Source organism: Medicago sativa, chromosome 7, assembly GCF_051527215.1.
Source record: "Medicago sativa cultivar Bolivia chromosome 7, Bolivia_mono, whole genome shotgun sequence".
NCBI lineage: Eukaryota > Viridiplantae > Streptophyta > Magnoliopsida > Fabales > Fabaceae > Medicago > Medicago sativa.
In genome coordinates this window covers 69,340,648-69,356,719 of record NC_140755.1, presented here as the reverse complement: position 1 = coordinate 69,356,719, position 16,072 = coordinate 69,340,648, and the positions used below count along the sequence as shown (strand labels likewise).

The window sequence follows — 16,072 nt, the reverse complement described above, 5'->3', positions numbered from 1 at the left end:
AAAAATCTATTTTTTTAGTAAAAAAATCACTTTTTTAGTTTTTGTTGTGTTTGTTTGAGATTTTAAAAAAATCCATTTTACTAAAAAAATCATTTTTAGCCTCAAAATGAAAATCTATTTCAAGTAGCTTTTCCAAAATCTATTTTTTTCTAAATGCAAGGAACTCAAGTGTAAGTGTTTCAAATCTCAAAAAAATGATTTTTATGAATAGTAGACAAACGGAAATAGCTTTAGATTTTTTTAAAAATCTCTAAAAAAAAATCTCTAGATTCTTTTAACTCAAAATCTATTTTTTTTAAAGCTGAAACAAACGCACCCTAGATCTAAGAGAAAGAGAAATATTTTTGCATGTTGCTTGCTTCTTTGATGGAGAGAGGGAGGATTATGTAAGGAGAATTCTATATGCTTGTGGGTTGCAACCTGATATAGGAATTCTACTCATCGCAATGTGAAGTGCTACTTGTGTAGCCGCTATCCTTGTGATTACATGAAAACATTGACATAATAATTATGTAGCTGCTTTTGGACGATATTTTGTTGAAAAATATAATACATGGATATGGTTAATATTTTGAAATTGTAAGAAAAACAAAGGAAACTCCGTAGAATTTTTAATAGATCATGGATTAGTAAAAGTATATGTATATGTTACGTTTGGCAGACTTTTTATTTGTTTAGTCGATGTTAGTTTGTGCACTGGTCATGACCGTCAGTGACAAGGAAATTAATATTGACCATATGGAAGTTGAAATTTGTTCTAGATTTCACATGTAATGTAACCATAAGGAAAGTGATTCTATTACATCTTTCAATTTAAAAATCAGAGTAACATATCAAACATAAATAAACTTATCGTATCAACCAAAATGTGTGGGACAAGTGAAGCCTGACTAAATAAACAAAGCTATTAGGAACACTTTACACGCCAAAGAAAAAATAAAGGAAGTGTAGAACTGTTCCACAAACTTGAAAGAAAAGATAAGCTAGTGGTCGTAGCTGCCAAAGCAAAGATCAGTAACCATATCTACATATAGGAAGTGCATATCCTGAAAGAAAAAATGAATTTTGGATCCATATGAAAATCCAGATGAGCAAGTTAGCAAATATGCAATGCAATTTTCAATTCATAAGTACAGGGAGAGGCCAAATTGAAACAATTAATTATACAAGAAACATGTCTCGTCTCAACATATTAATTGGACATGGTTAACTAAGTTAGATGCATAATACCAATAATATGCTAGTGATACATCGTTAATTAACCATGTTGGTAGTCAGTAATTAACGACGGTATTGGTAAATAATTTTCAATTAATATTGTCATATCATGCATGTTTAGGAAGAGATTTACCTCAGGGCTAGGAGAATTATATTGTTTTTTTCCCTTCATTATGGACTTTAAGTAAAAAGGCCGAGATTAAAGAGATCAGTTTCTTTCCCCTTGGCTTGATTCATCTCGACTTCATCTTCATTAGAAACATACCAATTGTAAGGAAGTTGGATTTTAGGCTCAATGCTACTGCTTCTTTCTTCTAGTTTCACAATCTGTAAAGGAAGAGATACTCTATCATCTACCATAATAAATTTTGCTGAGATTTTCCTGGGTACCGCGTGCAAACCCCATTCCTTGATAGTCAAACCTTGCCGAGCTTTGAATGTGATATGTGCTCCTGTTTTTACAAAATGGCAGTGTTTTCGAGAGATATAGATAACCCAAAGATAATTTTTTCCATCAACTTTGTTTAGTTCCAAATCAAGTGGCATATCAAATCGTTCTTCCGTGTAATCACTCTCAAAAGAAAGATAAAAAGGATGTGGCAGTGGAGAAGAGAACGATCCATGTGGAGAACCAGAAACTTCATGACAATTATTTACTTCAAACCTTACATAAAAGAGACACCCGACACAATCCATAAGGCTACAAAATTCCTCTATCCTTACTATATCCAAACCCCCTTTAAACTTGAAATCGAAGATATCTTCAAAAATATCATGTCCATGCCAAGGAATAACAATGTCAAAGCCACACCGAAAGTGACGAGGTTCCTGTTAAAAAGAAGATAAAATAATAAAAAGACATGATAGTACTTTAACTTTTTTTTTTTAATTGTTACTTTACATTTTAAAATGCTAACACTCTTATTCTTTTACCGAATTTGTTACACGACTAATTGTTTCTTGAAATTAAGGAACTGCATGAAAATTTTTGCCGAATAAAATAGAGTAAACTACACACTTCTTCTCTAGAGATGCTTCTTCTCCTCCTCCTCCTCTATTATGTTAAAAAACACACGTTGTCTGTTCTTATGAAATGCAAATTAGATAACGGTACAATCTCTTTCACTAAAAGATGATTTAATTATATTTATATCCTCTTATATTCAAATCTACAAATTTTACTAAAAAATGTTTATTAATTTACATCCACATTGCTAAATTACACCCACTTTATATAAAACTATGAATCAAATTACATTGTTTTTTAATTGAGTGACACATAATACACGAATTATGAAAGCTAATAAAGAATTGAAAAAAAAAATTAGAGCTACTCTTGAAACAATATTTAAAAAAAAATCAAATTAAAGCTACACTTGACACTAATCATGCTAGTATTTTTTTTTCTCTCTGGTAACAATGCTAGTAAAATTAAAGCTACTCTTGAAAGAATATTTAAAAAAAAAAATCAAATTAAAGCTACACTTGACACTAATCATGCTAGTATTTTTTTTCTTCTGGTAACAATGCTAGTTTTGTTTTTAACTCTATCCATGTTTTTCTTTACGTCAACTTTATCCCTGCTAATATAAAAAAAAAATTATATATATATATATTCTCTGGCAACCAAAATAAATATTGAGAATGTTTATTTGCTCCCAAAAATATACGATATAGAAAATTACAATCCTTTTTTTTTTAGCAAAGAAAATTACAATGTGTGGTCTTTTATTTAAAACTTATTTTAAATAGTAATATGTGGTCTTTTGGTCCAAATCAAAAGATGCGTATTTGTTAATTTAACCTTCATGTTTTTAGGTGCCTCTAAATTAACAACCTTCGTGTGTGGGTGTGTCTATAGGATTAATGTAGAGTCTCCATATATCAGCAGAGAAAAAACACACAAATTAAATTTAAAATAGAGAAAGAAAGCGAGGAGTTGTTGGAAAAATGTTGCGCACCTGAACTAGTCTTTGTATCCATTCGTTGTTTAACTCAAAGATATGAAATTCGTCCTTAAAGGACAAACGCTCCATGCAAATGGGAGAGTCAAAAATATATAATCCTGATCTATGATTACGGGATTCAGATGTTGTTTCAAAATATCTTCCCAGTAAATCGGATGGACCATTTTGTGTTGGGAGTTCAGGCCAACTCTGAAGCCTATGGCAATGAGACAAGTTCAAATATGATAGATTTTGAAGACATCCGAAGGTGGAAGGAATTGAAGTAAATTTATTTCCCTGTAGATTTAGTCTTTCTAAACTCTTTAATCCTCCAATCGCATCTGGTACTTTGGAAATATTGCAAAAGCTTAAGTCCAAATAAATCAAAGATTTGAGAGGGAGATTAATAGAATCGTATTTCAACATATTTGTCAATAATGAAGCGTTTAATTTGGCTTTACTCCTCCATGGGTTAAACATATCAATCATTTTTGTTTTGAAAGCTGTGTCACGTATTCCAACAAGATTTATGCAGTCTCTCAAACTGAAGAAGTTCAGATTTGTAAGAGCCCCAACAGACTCATGAATCATGGATAAACTTGCACATCGATCCATATCAAGATACTGTAGAGAATTCAATCCACTGAAATCTGGAGTTTTTTCAAGTTTTATGCAATCAGAGAGACACAGAACTTTTAGAGACCATAATGTTGCTGCATTTCCAAAATCAAGGCTAACTAGACTAGTACAATTCTGCAAACTCAAGAATGCAAGTTTTGTAAGAAGTCCAATTGATGGATCCACATTTGATAAGTTTATGCATCCTGAAAGATCTAGCCGCTCCAGATTTAGGATTCCATCAAAACATGGAGTCATCTTCAGAATTTTTGAGTTGCTCAGATCCATCCTTTTCAAATTGGGGAGATCCTATGAAGCAAGAATTAACCACAGTTATGATAGTACTTTTGTATTAAAACTTGAATTTCATTAATCCACTCTAGTGTGATTTCAAAATTGCAGAGGGAGGCCATACCGGGTGAATCAACACATTGAACTAAGAGCAACTATATAAGCGAGGTTGACACCATATCTTCACTCAAATCTTAAAATATTGTTCAACATCAACTCTATTATATGACTCTAACTCTCACTTGACACGTCCCAACAATTTTTTTTTTCCTCTGTAGATATATAATTTAATATCGAATTTGTTTCTATTTTTAATCATTATATTCTCTGTTGTTTTTGGATTTCCAAACTGTTAAATTTGAATTTCCAAATTCTATCATCTACCGAAGTTGTTACTAGGTTGAGTCACGACCAGGTCGCTCTCTTTAAGACGTTTCGTGGCACTACCCAAAGTTGTGCAAGGTAGACTATCAACCACGCCGCCTCCAGGATAAAACAAGCCCAGCTACAACTGTTCGATTAACTACTGCACTGTAGAAAAATCGTTCGAGAATTACACCCTCAAAATATGGCTCAATCGTTTGATCGAAGCCACTCGATACGGTACGTAACCGCTCTATTCGAAACCGTTCAAATTAATATGGTATTATTACCATTCTATTATGGTGCTGAGACCACTCAAATATGGTGTTTCCACCATTCTAATTTCTCCAAAACATGGATATGGCACTACGACCACTCAAATATGGTGATACCACCATTTCTCCTTAAAATTATTAAAATAATATATATACTGTTAAGATCATTCTTTAATATGATCTTAATAGTACTCTATATTCCGAAGAATCATATATTATCGAAGGGACTATGAACTTAAGACCAGGGGACTATGATCTTAAGAACACTCTTAATACCGAAGGGACAGAAAGGAGTAGAAGCAGAAGAAACTTGTTAAAAACAAGTCAGAGGGAGAAGAGAGGAAAAAACACAGGAAGCATCGACTGTGAATTTTCGGTGTAAAGAATCAAATGGGGCGAGCTCTCCTTTTATAGGGAGAGTTTGTAACAAAAAACGAGTGACTTGGGGATTAAGTCTGCTTAATCCTTAAGCAAACGCGTTTTGTTTCTTAATTGGATATATCCGGAAGTTTCTGGATATGCTTTTGGATCGGGTCGGATCGTAACAAATTTATTTGTTACGCGTAGCGCTTACGGATAAAGATTAAATTAATTAATTAATTAATTTAACATTTTCAAGTGACAAAAAAAATATATATCAATTTTTTTTTTAAGCGTTCACCCGTTCACAAAATTGGGTACCTCAAGGGCACACCCTTGGAGATCACTTTTCCCATATATAAACAATTACTAGTTGGGGTGACCCTTCAATGTGGGACATTTTTAAGTCACACCCACACACTAGTTTTTTCATAGTGTTTTTCTTTCCAATTTTCTTCACTAGAATTAACTAGTGTTCCAACAATCCCCCACTTGACTTCAAAATGGTTTCGAGAAATAACGTAAAACGTTTCCATAAGATTTGCTAATATACAAAGGTGTCGCCAACAACTTGAACCTTAGCATAGTGGAAGATATTCTGATTTAACAAGAGTTGCTTACAACATTGAACTCTATCTCAGACATAGAATCCACACACAAACCTTTTCATAGGTGTATTCTAAAAGCCCGTGCGTTTTAAGGCCCTGCACGTGTATCCCGGTTTTAACGAATGCTCTAGGAATTCTGCCTCGAAATTCCATAGGATCGGCCTAAGTTCCACATTCGTATAGGTGAGTCTATCAAGAGTACTCCTGTAGCTGTGTACCCCACTCAACATAGAGTATAGATCTCATTAAGAGTTACTATTACCTCATCCTTCTTTCGCTGCAGGATCATGCTTTCTATATTCTTTATCTCATAGCATGTTCTACCACTTCATGACTTGTTTTTACCCATTGAACCTATTTCTTGGGATCTCCAGTCATTTAGGTCGGGTTACCATCACTTGTGGGCTATAGGCATTAGTCCCATCCTACTGGATGTTTCTTGGACTTTCTCTCTATTAAGTCCTTTCGTCAAAGGATCAGCTAAGTTTTCATTCGTACGTACAAAATCAACTCTAACCGCTCCATTTAGAGATACACTCTCTAATCGTGCTATGTTTTCGCCTTATCTGTCGTCTCTTACCATTGTAATAACGATTCTTAATCTTTGCAATAGCCGCGGTACTATCACAATGAATTAACACAGCCGGTAACGGTTTCTCCCATGAAGGGATTTCAGCTAGCAAGAATCTTAGCCAACTTGCTTCTTCACTAGTTTTCTCTAGTGTTCTCTTCTCAGATTCATTCCATAGTGGACTGAGTCAATATCATTTGTTTTAACAAACAACTCCTCTAGTGATGCTCAATGTGCAAACACTAGTTGCTAAATATTCATCTGAAAGATGTTCTATTTTATATCTTGTACCATTTAAGTACAATATGTTACTCCTAGTGAAGTAATCTTAGAGTCATAGTCTTCTCATGACTCTTTCTATAGCATGGCAATGCTTTCCATCCGTCTACTAGTAAACTTGCACAAGAGTTTCACGACATCGACAATGTCGGATCTAATACATTCAGTGGCATAGCTAAGTGCTGCCAATGATGCTCGTATATTCTTTTTTCTAGCTCCATCTCAAGTGTTCTTACACTTGGATCATAATATGTGATTGCAAGTTTACGGTGAAATAATTACATTTCCTTAAGATCTTCTCAACTTTGTGAGATTTATCAAAAAAGTTATCTTTTCTGATCTAGTAATCTTGAAACCAAGAATTACTTCAATTTTTTTTGTCTAGGTCTTTCTTATCAATGTTGTTGATAAACAATGATTTCACATAATTCATAACATGAATCTTTAAATCCAATATGAGCAAGTCGTCTTCATAGAGACATATGATCGTGCAAATATTATTTGTCACTTTCATTCACTTTATACTCATTCGATAACATTAGAATGTCAAATTTTTCATGCCATTCCTCAGGAGTTTATTTTAGACCATTCAAATAATTATCTAACTTACAGACCTTGTTTTCTTGTCCATGAATTGCAAAAATTTTCAGGTTGTTTCATATAGACTTGTTCTTCTAGTTCACCATAAAAAGGCAACTTTCACATCCATTTGGAGTACTATCGAGTTATAAACGGCGGCTAAAGGGACTAGTACTCTTATGGATATGATTTTCGTGACTGGTGAATAAATGTCGAAGAAGTCTATATTTTTCTCTTTGTTTAAAACCTTTGACTACAAGGAAAGCCTTGTATTCATCAACCGTACCATCAGGTTTTAGTTCTTTTTTTTTTCAAAATCCAAATACAACCGATTGGTTTTGCAACTATGAGACAAGTCAACCAAGTGTCATGTTTTGTTAGACTCTAGAAAATTCATTTCATCGTTTATTGCTTTTGCCATGATTATGCATCCAATGAGGATATAACTTCTTTAAGGCTTAATGAATCTTCTTCCAATGTATAAACCAAGTTCATACTCTTTAGCAATTTTAGCTTTCTTACCTCCTTGAGGTTCTATAACATCTTGTATGATGTTTTCATAACTATTTCTAATTACATGAATGTGATTAGATATAGTGCCCCCACTAGTTCTTAATTTTTAAAGGGAAATTTATTTTGCCCCCACTAATGTCGTGCTCCCATTAGAGCCCCCACTAGTGCCCCCACTATTCTTTAGTTAAAGGGGTAAATATTTACATAGAATTCGGCATCTTTTAAATTCTATGATCACTTTAACATTTAGGTCATAAAACCTATATGTTTCGTTATTTATCGCATACCCGATGAATACATATTCATAGGCTCTACTAGTGAGTTCAACTCTCTTGGGGTCCAGGATCTAAATAAAGTCCAGACAATCCCAAGTTCAAAAAATAAGACAAGTTGGATTGTCTTTTCTTCAAAAATTTCTTAATTAGAATTTTTGTTCTTAGACTTGGGTACTCTATAAATTTCAATTTTCGTTATAAAAATTGAACATTCAAGCACATCAATTTTATTTTCCAAAATTCACAGTCATCAATAAATATGATAAAAATATCATTTTATCATTTCTAATTTATGTGTCATCAAATTAACACATATCATAATTTATTATGTTTAGAGATTCAATTCTCTAAATTCTGATTTATATGAACTTTTGGTTCATATATCTTGACTGCAATAAATAAAATTGTTTAATTATATAACTTTGGAATTAAGTCCAAGTTACTCAAGTTTACAATTAAACACTTGTTCGTGATCAATTTTGATATGTCAAATATTTAAAATCACACAACTAATAACATAGAAGGAGAATTTAATTTTTAACATACCATCAAAGTGCAATCTTTTTCCACAAGAGTGCATGGTACACAAGTCTCTCTTTAAGTCTGAGTCAACTCAGTCTTATTCAATAGAAATCTGAAATTCAGATTCTTTCTTAAACATAAATAGAATTTCACAATTCCATTTATTTTCCTTATTGCATATTTACAAGTTTGGATTATGTAAAACGATCGATGCATATGTTTATCAATTCTTGTTAAAGATTTGAAAACCAGTACGTGATATCAATGTTTAAAAGAAAACAAAACACTTTTAGAATTCACCATAACAAAATAACAACCTTGCATTATTTTATTTTCCGCTCCAAACAATTTTTTATGTTTTGTAACAAACTAAACTTGTTTGGTTCTGTAACAAATAATTTATTTTGTAACAAATTATTGTTTTCATCAAACAAATTTTTTTAGTAACTAATAATTTGTTTTGTAACAAATTATTGTTTTCATCGTTTCATTCAAAAGATGTAAATCTATAGCTTGATTTATCCTTAATGTATCTAGGGACAACTTAACCTCAATATGTAACTTCTTCGGTAGACATAGCAGATCGAAACGTCTTAAAATTGTTATTTTTGGATTTCCAAACTGTTAAATTTGAATTTCCAAATTCTATCATCTACCGAAGTTGTTACTAGGTTGAGTCACGACCAGGTCGCTCTCTTTAAGACGTTTCGTGGCACTACCCAAAGTTGTGCAAGGTAGACTATCAACCACGCCGCCTCCAGGATAAAACAAGCCCAGCTACAACTGTTCGATTAACTACTGCACTGTAGAAAAATCGTTCGAGAATTACACCCTCAAAATATGGCTCAATCGTTTGATCGAAGCCACTCGATACGGTACGTAACCGCTCTATTCGAAACCGTTCAAATTAATATGGTATTATTACCATTCTATTATGGTGCTGAGACCACTCAAATATGGTGTTTCCACCATTCTAATTTCTCCAAAACATGGATATGGCACTACGACCACTCAAATATGGTGATACCACCATTTCTCCTTAAAATTATTAAAATAATATATATACTGTTAAGATCATTCTTTAATATGATCTTAATAGTACTCTATATTCCGAAGAATCATATATTATCGAAGGGACTATGAACTTAAGACCAAGGGACTATGATCTTAAGAACACTCTTAATACCGAAGGGACAGAAAGGAGTAGAAGCAGAAGAAACTTGTTAAAAACAAGTCAGAGGGAGAAGAGAGGAAAAAACACAGGAAGCATCGACTGTGAATTTTCGGTGTAAAGAATCAAATGGGGCGAGCTCTCCTTTTATAGGGAGAGTTTGTAACAAAAAACGAGTGACTTGGGGATTAAGTCTGCTTAATCCTTAAGCAAACGCGTTTTGTTTCTTAATTGGATATATCCGGAAGTTTCTGGATATGCTTTTGGATCGGGTCGGATCGTAACAAATTTATTTGTTACGCGTAGCGCTTACGGATAAAGATTAAATTAATTAATTAATTAATTTAACATTTTCAAGTGACAAAAAAAATATATATCAAATTTTTTTTTTTTAAGCGTTCACCCGTTCACAAAATTGGGTACCCCAAGGGCACACCCTTGGAGATCACTTTTCCCATATATAAACACTTACTAGTTGGGGTGACCCTTCAATGTGGGACATTATTAAGTCACACCCACACACTAGTTTTTTCATAGTGTTTTTCTTTCCAATTTTCTTCACTAGAATTAACTAGTGTTCCAACATTCTCTCACCTCAAATGAGAAAAAAAGTAGATTAGAAGTGTATTTTGTACAATATCCAAATGAGAAAAAAAAGATTAATTTTGATTCATTATGTAAAATGTTTTAAAAAAATTCATAATCATGTACGCATCATTAAATTTTAAAATATATCGGTAAGCAATTTTTTTATTGTTTTTTTGGAGATCAATTGGTAAGGAATGTTACTTCCACCTATCTATAACTATTTTTTTTAGGGAACCTATCTATAACTATTGATGCCCTAATTACTTTATCTTTTATATATAAATAGACAAGGTCTAACTAATATTTTTCAAGCAATGCCCTTATTTAACAATTACATGCATCAATAACTATTTTAATTAAATAATAAATATTACGAATAATAGATTGATGACATTTGGTTTGTATGAGATTCCTATAGTGGATTACTGACAGGGGAATTAAATTAGTGAATTCTAATCTACAAATTATCTTATAATAATATGCTACATCGTTTAACTTTTCAACTATTTATTTGAAATGGTAAAATATGAAAATTGGAATAAGACAAATACCTGGATGCCTACCCATAACTGTTCAATGCTGCTATCAGGCATATTCAATTCTACAAGGCGATGTGGTTGAAAATTTGATGGCAAAGACATGAAAGGGTAACCGTTCCACAAAAGATAGCATAGGGAATCAGAAAGAGATGTGGGTATTCCTGAAAATTTTGTATGATATAATATGAGAACTTCCAACTTTTCCAATTTGGATAAATCTTCAGCCCTCAACTTGTTTAATTTCCTCACATCCTCCTTTTGATTTAGAATTATGGCCTTAGCTTTTATTGCTTCCTGAAAATTTAAGTATAACGATATTATGAAATGAAATAACAAAATCAATGGATTGCTACGGAAAACAAAAAAATGTAAATGAATTAGATCATAATAGAAAATTGTCAGGTGAGTAAATATAATGTCCGGCATTACTCCGATATTTCTACAACTATATTTTCCTCCTTCAAAAAAAAAAAAAACTATTTAGACAACTTTTAGGATAACTCTCATACTTTTTTTTTACTCCCTCTTCCTATTTCTCTTTCTATTGTCCTTTTCCAATAAAAAATGGAAATTTTTTTTTATCACAGAAGTTGTCTACGTTGTACAAATATCATTCTTCATATATAATGTCTAGCATTTAATAAGTTCTAGTTTGAGCGGTCCAAAGAAAAGACTACTAAAGTCCTCGTTTTAGACCCACAAACAGCAAAGTATTTATTTCTTAGATTTTATAAGAGAATAGATCTCATATTCTAAAAAAAAAAAAAAAAAAAAAAAAAGACGCCATATTATATACTCAACTTCACTTTAAACTCCACTTACTATTAAAAATTATTAGATCAGCCTTGAGTTTGAGTAATATAATATTTGTGCGAAGAAAGGTAAACTATGGAAATGGAAAAACATGGAATTTGTTTAGATGGATATATATTACCGAATTTGTAATCATGACATGATGAAAATCACGGTAGAGCCAAATTCTACTCCATAATTTTGGCTCATCGGGATGTTGTTCCTGAACAATTTGCTTCCCCAACTTGCACAACATTTCATGCATATGAATTTCCTCATTTTTAACAGTTATTAGAGACTTTTCAGCAAGGAGTGGAGTATCAATATCAGGATTCAGCCCACAAGCATCTAGAATTCGGCATACGTATTCCTTCCGCTCTCCTTTAAAGAAACAAGCAACATGCAAAAATACTTCTTTCTCATCTTTCTCTAATCCCTCATAGCTTACATGGAGCACTTTCAATATTTTGTTTGGTGGATTCTTCTCAAATTTATCCAAGGTAGAGCTCCATTGTCTTGCATTTCGGGAAAACAAGAAAGAACCCAATACTCCGATTGCTAAAGGAAGACGTTGAGCATATACTAACACCTTAGGAATAAGCTCTTCAAAACCACTACTTGGATAATCACTTTTGAAGGCTTTTCTACACAAAAGCTTATAAGCGTCTTCATCGTTCATCAATTTAGCCTCAAAAACTTTGTCGACCCCATATGCTTGAAGAATATGCTTATCTCTAGTGATTATGATTATTTTACTTCTTGGGTGAAGGAATTTGGGTTTTATGTCCAATTCCTCCAGTTGTTCAAGTTGCTCAACATTGTCAAGAACAATCAGGTGTTTTAGTTTGCATAACCTATTTCTCATAGTTTGGGATATTTGACGAGGACTGCATGTGTCTATATTTTTTTCTTCTATGGTTTGACAAACAATTTGTTTCTGCACAGCAACAGCACCACCATCTTCATAAATTTTGCTAACGTTTTCAATAAAACAACAAGCACCAAATTGATATGAGATTTTGTCATACAAAACAGTGGCAAGAGTTGTCTTCCCTATGCCATCCATACCCCATATTCCCAAAATTCGACAACTATCATCCTCTGAACTTAGTTTTAAAAGGCTCTCTAATGCTTCTATATGAGGTTGTATTCCAATAAGGTCATCAGCGGATCCTGAGAATGTGTGACCCAACTTTTCTATTACAGCCTCAACTATATTCTCAATCATTTCAAACTCTTTCCTGAAAGAGAGGAAAAATTAAAATCACTATATTATCACCTTAGGAAACAAGGAAACAACAAATAAAAATGTGTAATGAACAAGGATTAAATTAATTTGATCGATGTTGTAATACTTATATATAATAATGTTGTATTAATCTAAAATCATTTAATATATTATTGCGAAATTTTGAATGGTAACATCTTATGCATTTTTAATAAAATTGTTAATCGTACTTGTCCCTAAATGACAGCCAATAAAATGTATAATTTGCTTCCACCAAATCATGTAGAAAAAGAATTCTAAAACAAGGTTTATTTGTAAAATGAAACTTTGTAATGCACACCCAAGCAAGCACAAATATATGATAACTATCATACTTACTGATTCCTGACATCCCAACCAGCTGTTACACTCAAATTAGTCATTGCTATCCTCCATCGAGCAACCTTGTTTGAGTCATGGTTGAATGTCTTAGTGTGTAAAACAAAGGCATTCTCATATACTCCATTTTGTTTTCGGACATGAGATGGATCGACATCATGAAAAACAGGGAATACAACTTGTTTAAAATTTTTTCTTGATTCATAAATAGCAGCCATTTCATCCAAACACCATGTTGAAGAAGCATAATCTTTGGAAAAGACAACGATAGAAATGCGTGACTGTTGAATTGCTTGTAGAAGTTGGGGTGAAATTGCTTCTCCTTTCTGGAGCTGCTTGTCATCCTTGAAGGTGAAAATACCTTTTCTATTGAGATGAGCGTAGAGATGGTCAACAAAGGAATTACGGGTGTCAGAACCTCTGAAACTGATGAACACATCGTATTTATAGATTTGGAAGCTATTAGAATCTTTGGAAGAACTAGAAGTTGTCCCCCCCTCACTCAGCAGATCCAACGCTTGCTTAGACATTGTGCCTATATATGGAAATGCATCTAATTAATTATATCGACTATATAAAGACCACAATGAATATTGCAGACACCGGTTCCTTCTTTAACAAAAATAATTAGACAAGTTCCAATATTACGGAAGTTTATTATATTATGACTAAAACAAAACAACAACAACAAGAGAAATGCCAGGAACACTCTCTTTTTAACACTCTCTATCTAACACTAAGAACAAATAAAAAAAAATTACAAAAACTAAAAATAAAAGTGGTATATGTGGCATCTCCCTCTTTTGTGAGGTCTTAGAGCATTGACCTGCTGTGGGAGTGATCGTTTGTTGGTTTTCAAGTGTAAGCGCGGTTAAATTCGTGATTGATTAAGTTTCACATCGTCTCTAAAAAGATAAATGTTGGATATATAAGATAGGTGACTCATATACTTAATAGTTTAAAAAAAAATTATCGTTTTTTCTCTGGTGTCGTCGAACTCCCAAACAATATTTTTGTTAAGGTCAAAATACATTTAACGTAAATTAAATATACTACGGTATGAAAAAAATAAAAAACAAACTATTATAACATAACTTTAATAAAAGTGAAAGAATAATTCTTTATGTGGTGATCATCACACATGACAGTATGACACGGTTCCGTTAGTCTTACATAATTAATTCACGAGAAAACATATTTGTTTAGGTTGTGACCAAAAACATTAAAGAAAGGGCCTGTTAAACATACCTTGGTACGATATAACTTCTCTGAAATCTAGTCTTAGAGTCTCTCGCAAGAAATCGCTTCTAAATGTTATGATTCAGATGGTGTAATATTGTTTGAAATGAAGACAAGTGGATTAATATACTGAAAACTCTAAGAGGAGAACGTCAACGACGTGGCTTCACACCCACCAAACATGAAGCATCCACGAAACAGAGTCAATCAACGTACCCTTATCACATGGGAACGGATATTATTGAATTATTGTCGAAGGATGAAAATATTTTACTATCACCTTTGCTAAATAAAAGACACGTTTGAGTTTTCTTTGTCTCTATTTATTGTAAAAAACTAAACAACATGGGTTCCCACCAACCAAACACGAAGCACTTATCGGCTATAAAGTCCGGATACTCCAAAACAGAGACGTATCCGTATCAGATACGTATCGGATATCGATACTTCACGGGTATCGCGGATACGTATCCACGAGGTATCAGAATTAATTATTTTAATTTTTAATAAATATTTTATCGGATACTTATGTGATACTCCACAGATATACATACTTCTAAGATACTTCACTATCCTAGAAAAGGATGAAGATTAAAAAAGTGAGACAATGATGTAAAAGTTCATTATAGATGTATATGATTCAATTTTAAATATGAATCAATAGAATTGTTTGTCGATGAAACACTTAAAATTATACTTCTTGTGGATGAACGTAGCGAGAGAGGTGATCAGTTAATCAACATTAGATAAAATATATGTTGAGTTCTTTTAATGATGTTTCTCTCGATATCCCAACATATGAAAATGTAATATGATTTATAAGGAAACATTCAAAAAAAATTATTTTGATCACTTGTATTATTTTAGAAAAATTATAACTTTTATAATAATTCAATAATGAAAAGTAATCAGTGTTAATTTTCTTCAAGTATTTTACATAAATATAAGTTTTATTATAAATTTTTGTTAACGTATCCTAATCGTATCATATGCTAAATTTAAAAAAAAATCTGCGTATCCTTCATCCATAAGAAGTATAATTTTAAATGTGTGTACCCGTATCGTATCGTACCCGCACCCGTATCCGTATCGGGGATTCATAGCTTATGAGACAGACTCAATCAACTAAACAAAATACTATATCTACCTTAAGGACGAACCCATGAATTTTAAGTAATGTAGGCCACAAAAAATACACATATATAATAATAATAATAATTTGTGGAAGTATCCTTAAAAAAAATAGTAGTTGTAAATATATAACTTTTCATTTTTAAAAGTATAAACATACATTTTTTTAATAAAAAAATAGAAATTTACATCATAATTGTTCTCTACGGTTTTTCATATTCTAATTACATTGAATGATGTTATCATAAATATACTATACGTTTAATACAGTAACCAAATAATCAATTAATCATTCATCTTTCACGCAATTTCACATTCGATTCTTGATAATATTGATAGCAGAGATAAAAGAGATCCATATAAGGGTTTTTCTATCGTGTGCAAATTTACACATGTTAAGAAGTTTAAAGTAGTAACTTTGACTTGGAGCTTGTGCATTTTAATATTTAATATGTAGCTTTCTAATAAATATTGTTGTTTTTCAATAAAAAGTTACTACTTTTAGTTAGGGTTAATAGTCTTTTATCCTCTGTAATATAGGTCATTTCCGGGTTTACCCACTGTAAAATATTTTTTTTGATTTACCCC

At 32.2% G+C, this 16,072-nt stretch overlaps 1 protein-coding gene and 1 pseudogene across 3 annotated transcripts in view; both read right to left on the bottom strand.

The window, feature by feature from the left end:
• The window catches only part of LOC146908054 (TMV resistance protein N-like), a 44,105-nt pseudogene extending 29,653 nt beyond the window's left edge, over nucleotides 1-14,452 (bottom strand). Inside the window, exon 1 of the transcript XR_015019171.1 lies at nucleotides 14,363-14,452. The product of XR_015019171.1 is annotated as a TMV resistance protein N-like (transcript). The remainder of the gene's footprint in view (nucleotides 1-14,362) is intronic.
• On the bottom strand, nucleotides 742-14,452 carry LOC146908055 (TMV resistance protein N-like). Of its 2 annotated transcripts, XM_085726781.1 has the most exons (7): nucleotides 14,363-14,452; nucleotides 13,115-13,649; nucleotides 11,651-12,749; nucleotides 10,729-11,010; nucleotides 3,180-4,091; nucleotides 1,352-2,046; nucleotides 742-1,046 (listed from the first exon to the last, which is right to left on the bottom strand). In XM_085726781.1, exons 2-6 carry the CDS (start codon nucleotides 13,642-13,644, stop codon nucleotides 1,399-1,401), a joined length of 3,471 nt encoding a protein of 1,156 aa, XP_085582907.1. In that variant the 5' UTR covers nucleotides 13,645-13,649; nucleotides 14,363-14,452; the 3' UTR covers nucleotides 742-1,046; nucleotides 1,352-1,398. The 2 variants fall into 2 exon arrangements, with proteins under 2 accessions (XP_085582907.1, XP_085582908.1); XM_085726782.1 differs by lacking the exon at nucleotides 14,363-14,452 and having other exon boundaries at nucleotides 13,111-13,649.
• Nucleotides 14,453-16,072: the final 1,620 nt, after the last annotated feature.

Excerpts from the sequence above, each read along its gene's own strand:
- LOC146908055 (XM_085726781.1), bottom strand. The coding sequence starts at position 13,644 with ATGTCTAAGCAAGCGTTGGATCTGCTGAGTGAGGGGGGGACAACTTCT. Across the intron at positions 11,011-11,650 it reads ATGTCATGATTACAAATTCG|GAAGCAATAAAAGCTAAGGC; the intron begins GTAATATATATC and ends TTAAATTTTCAG. Across the intron at positions 2,047-3,179 it reads GGATACAAAGACTAGTTCAG|GAACCTCGTCACTTTCGGTG; the intron begins GTGCGCAACATT and ends TCTTTTTAACAG.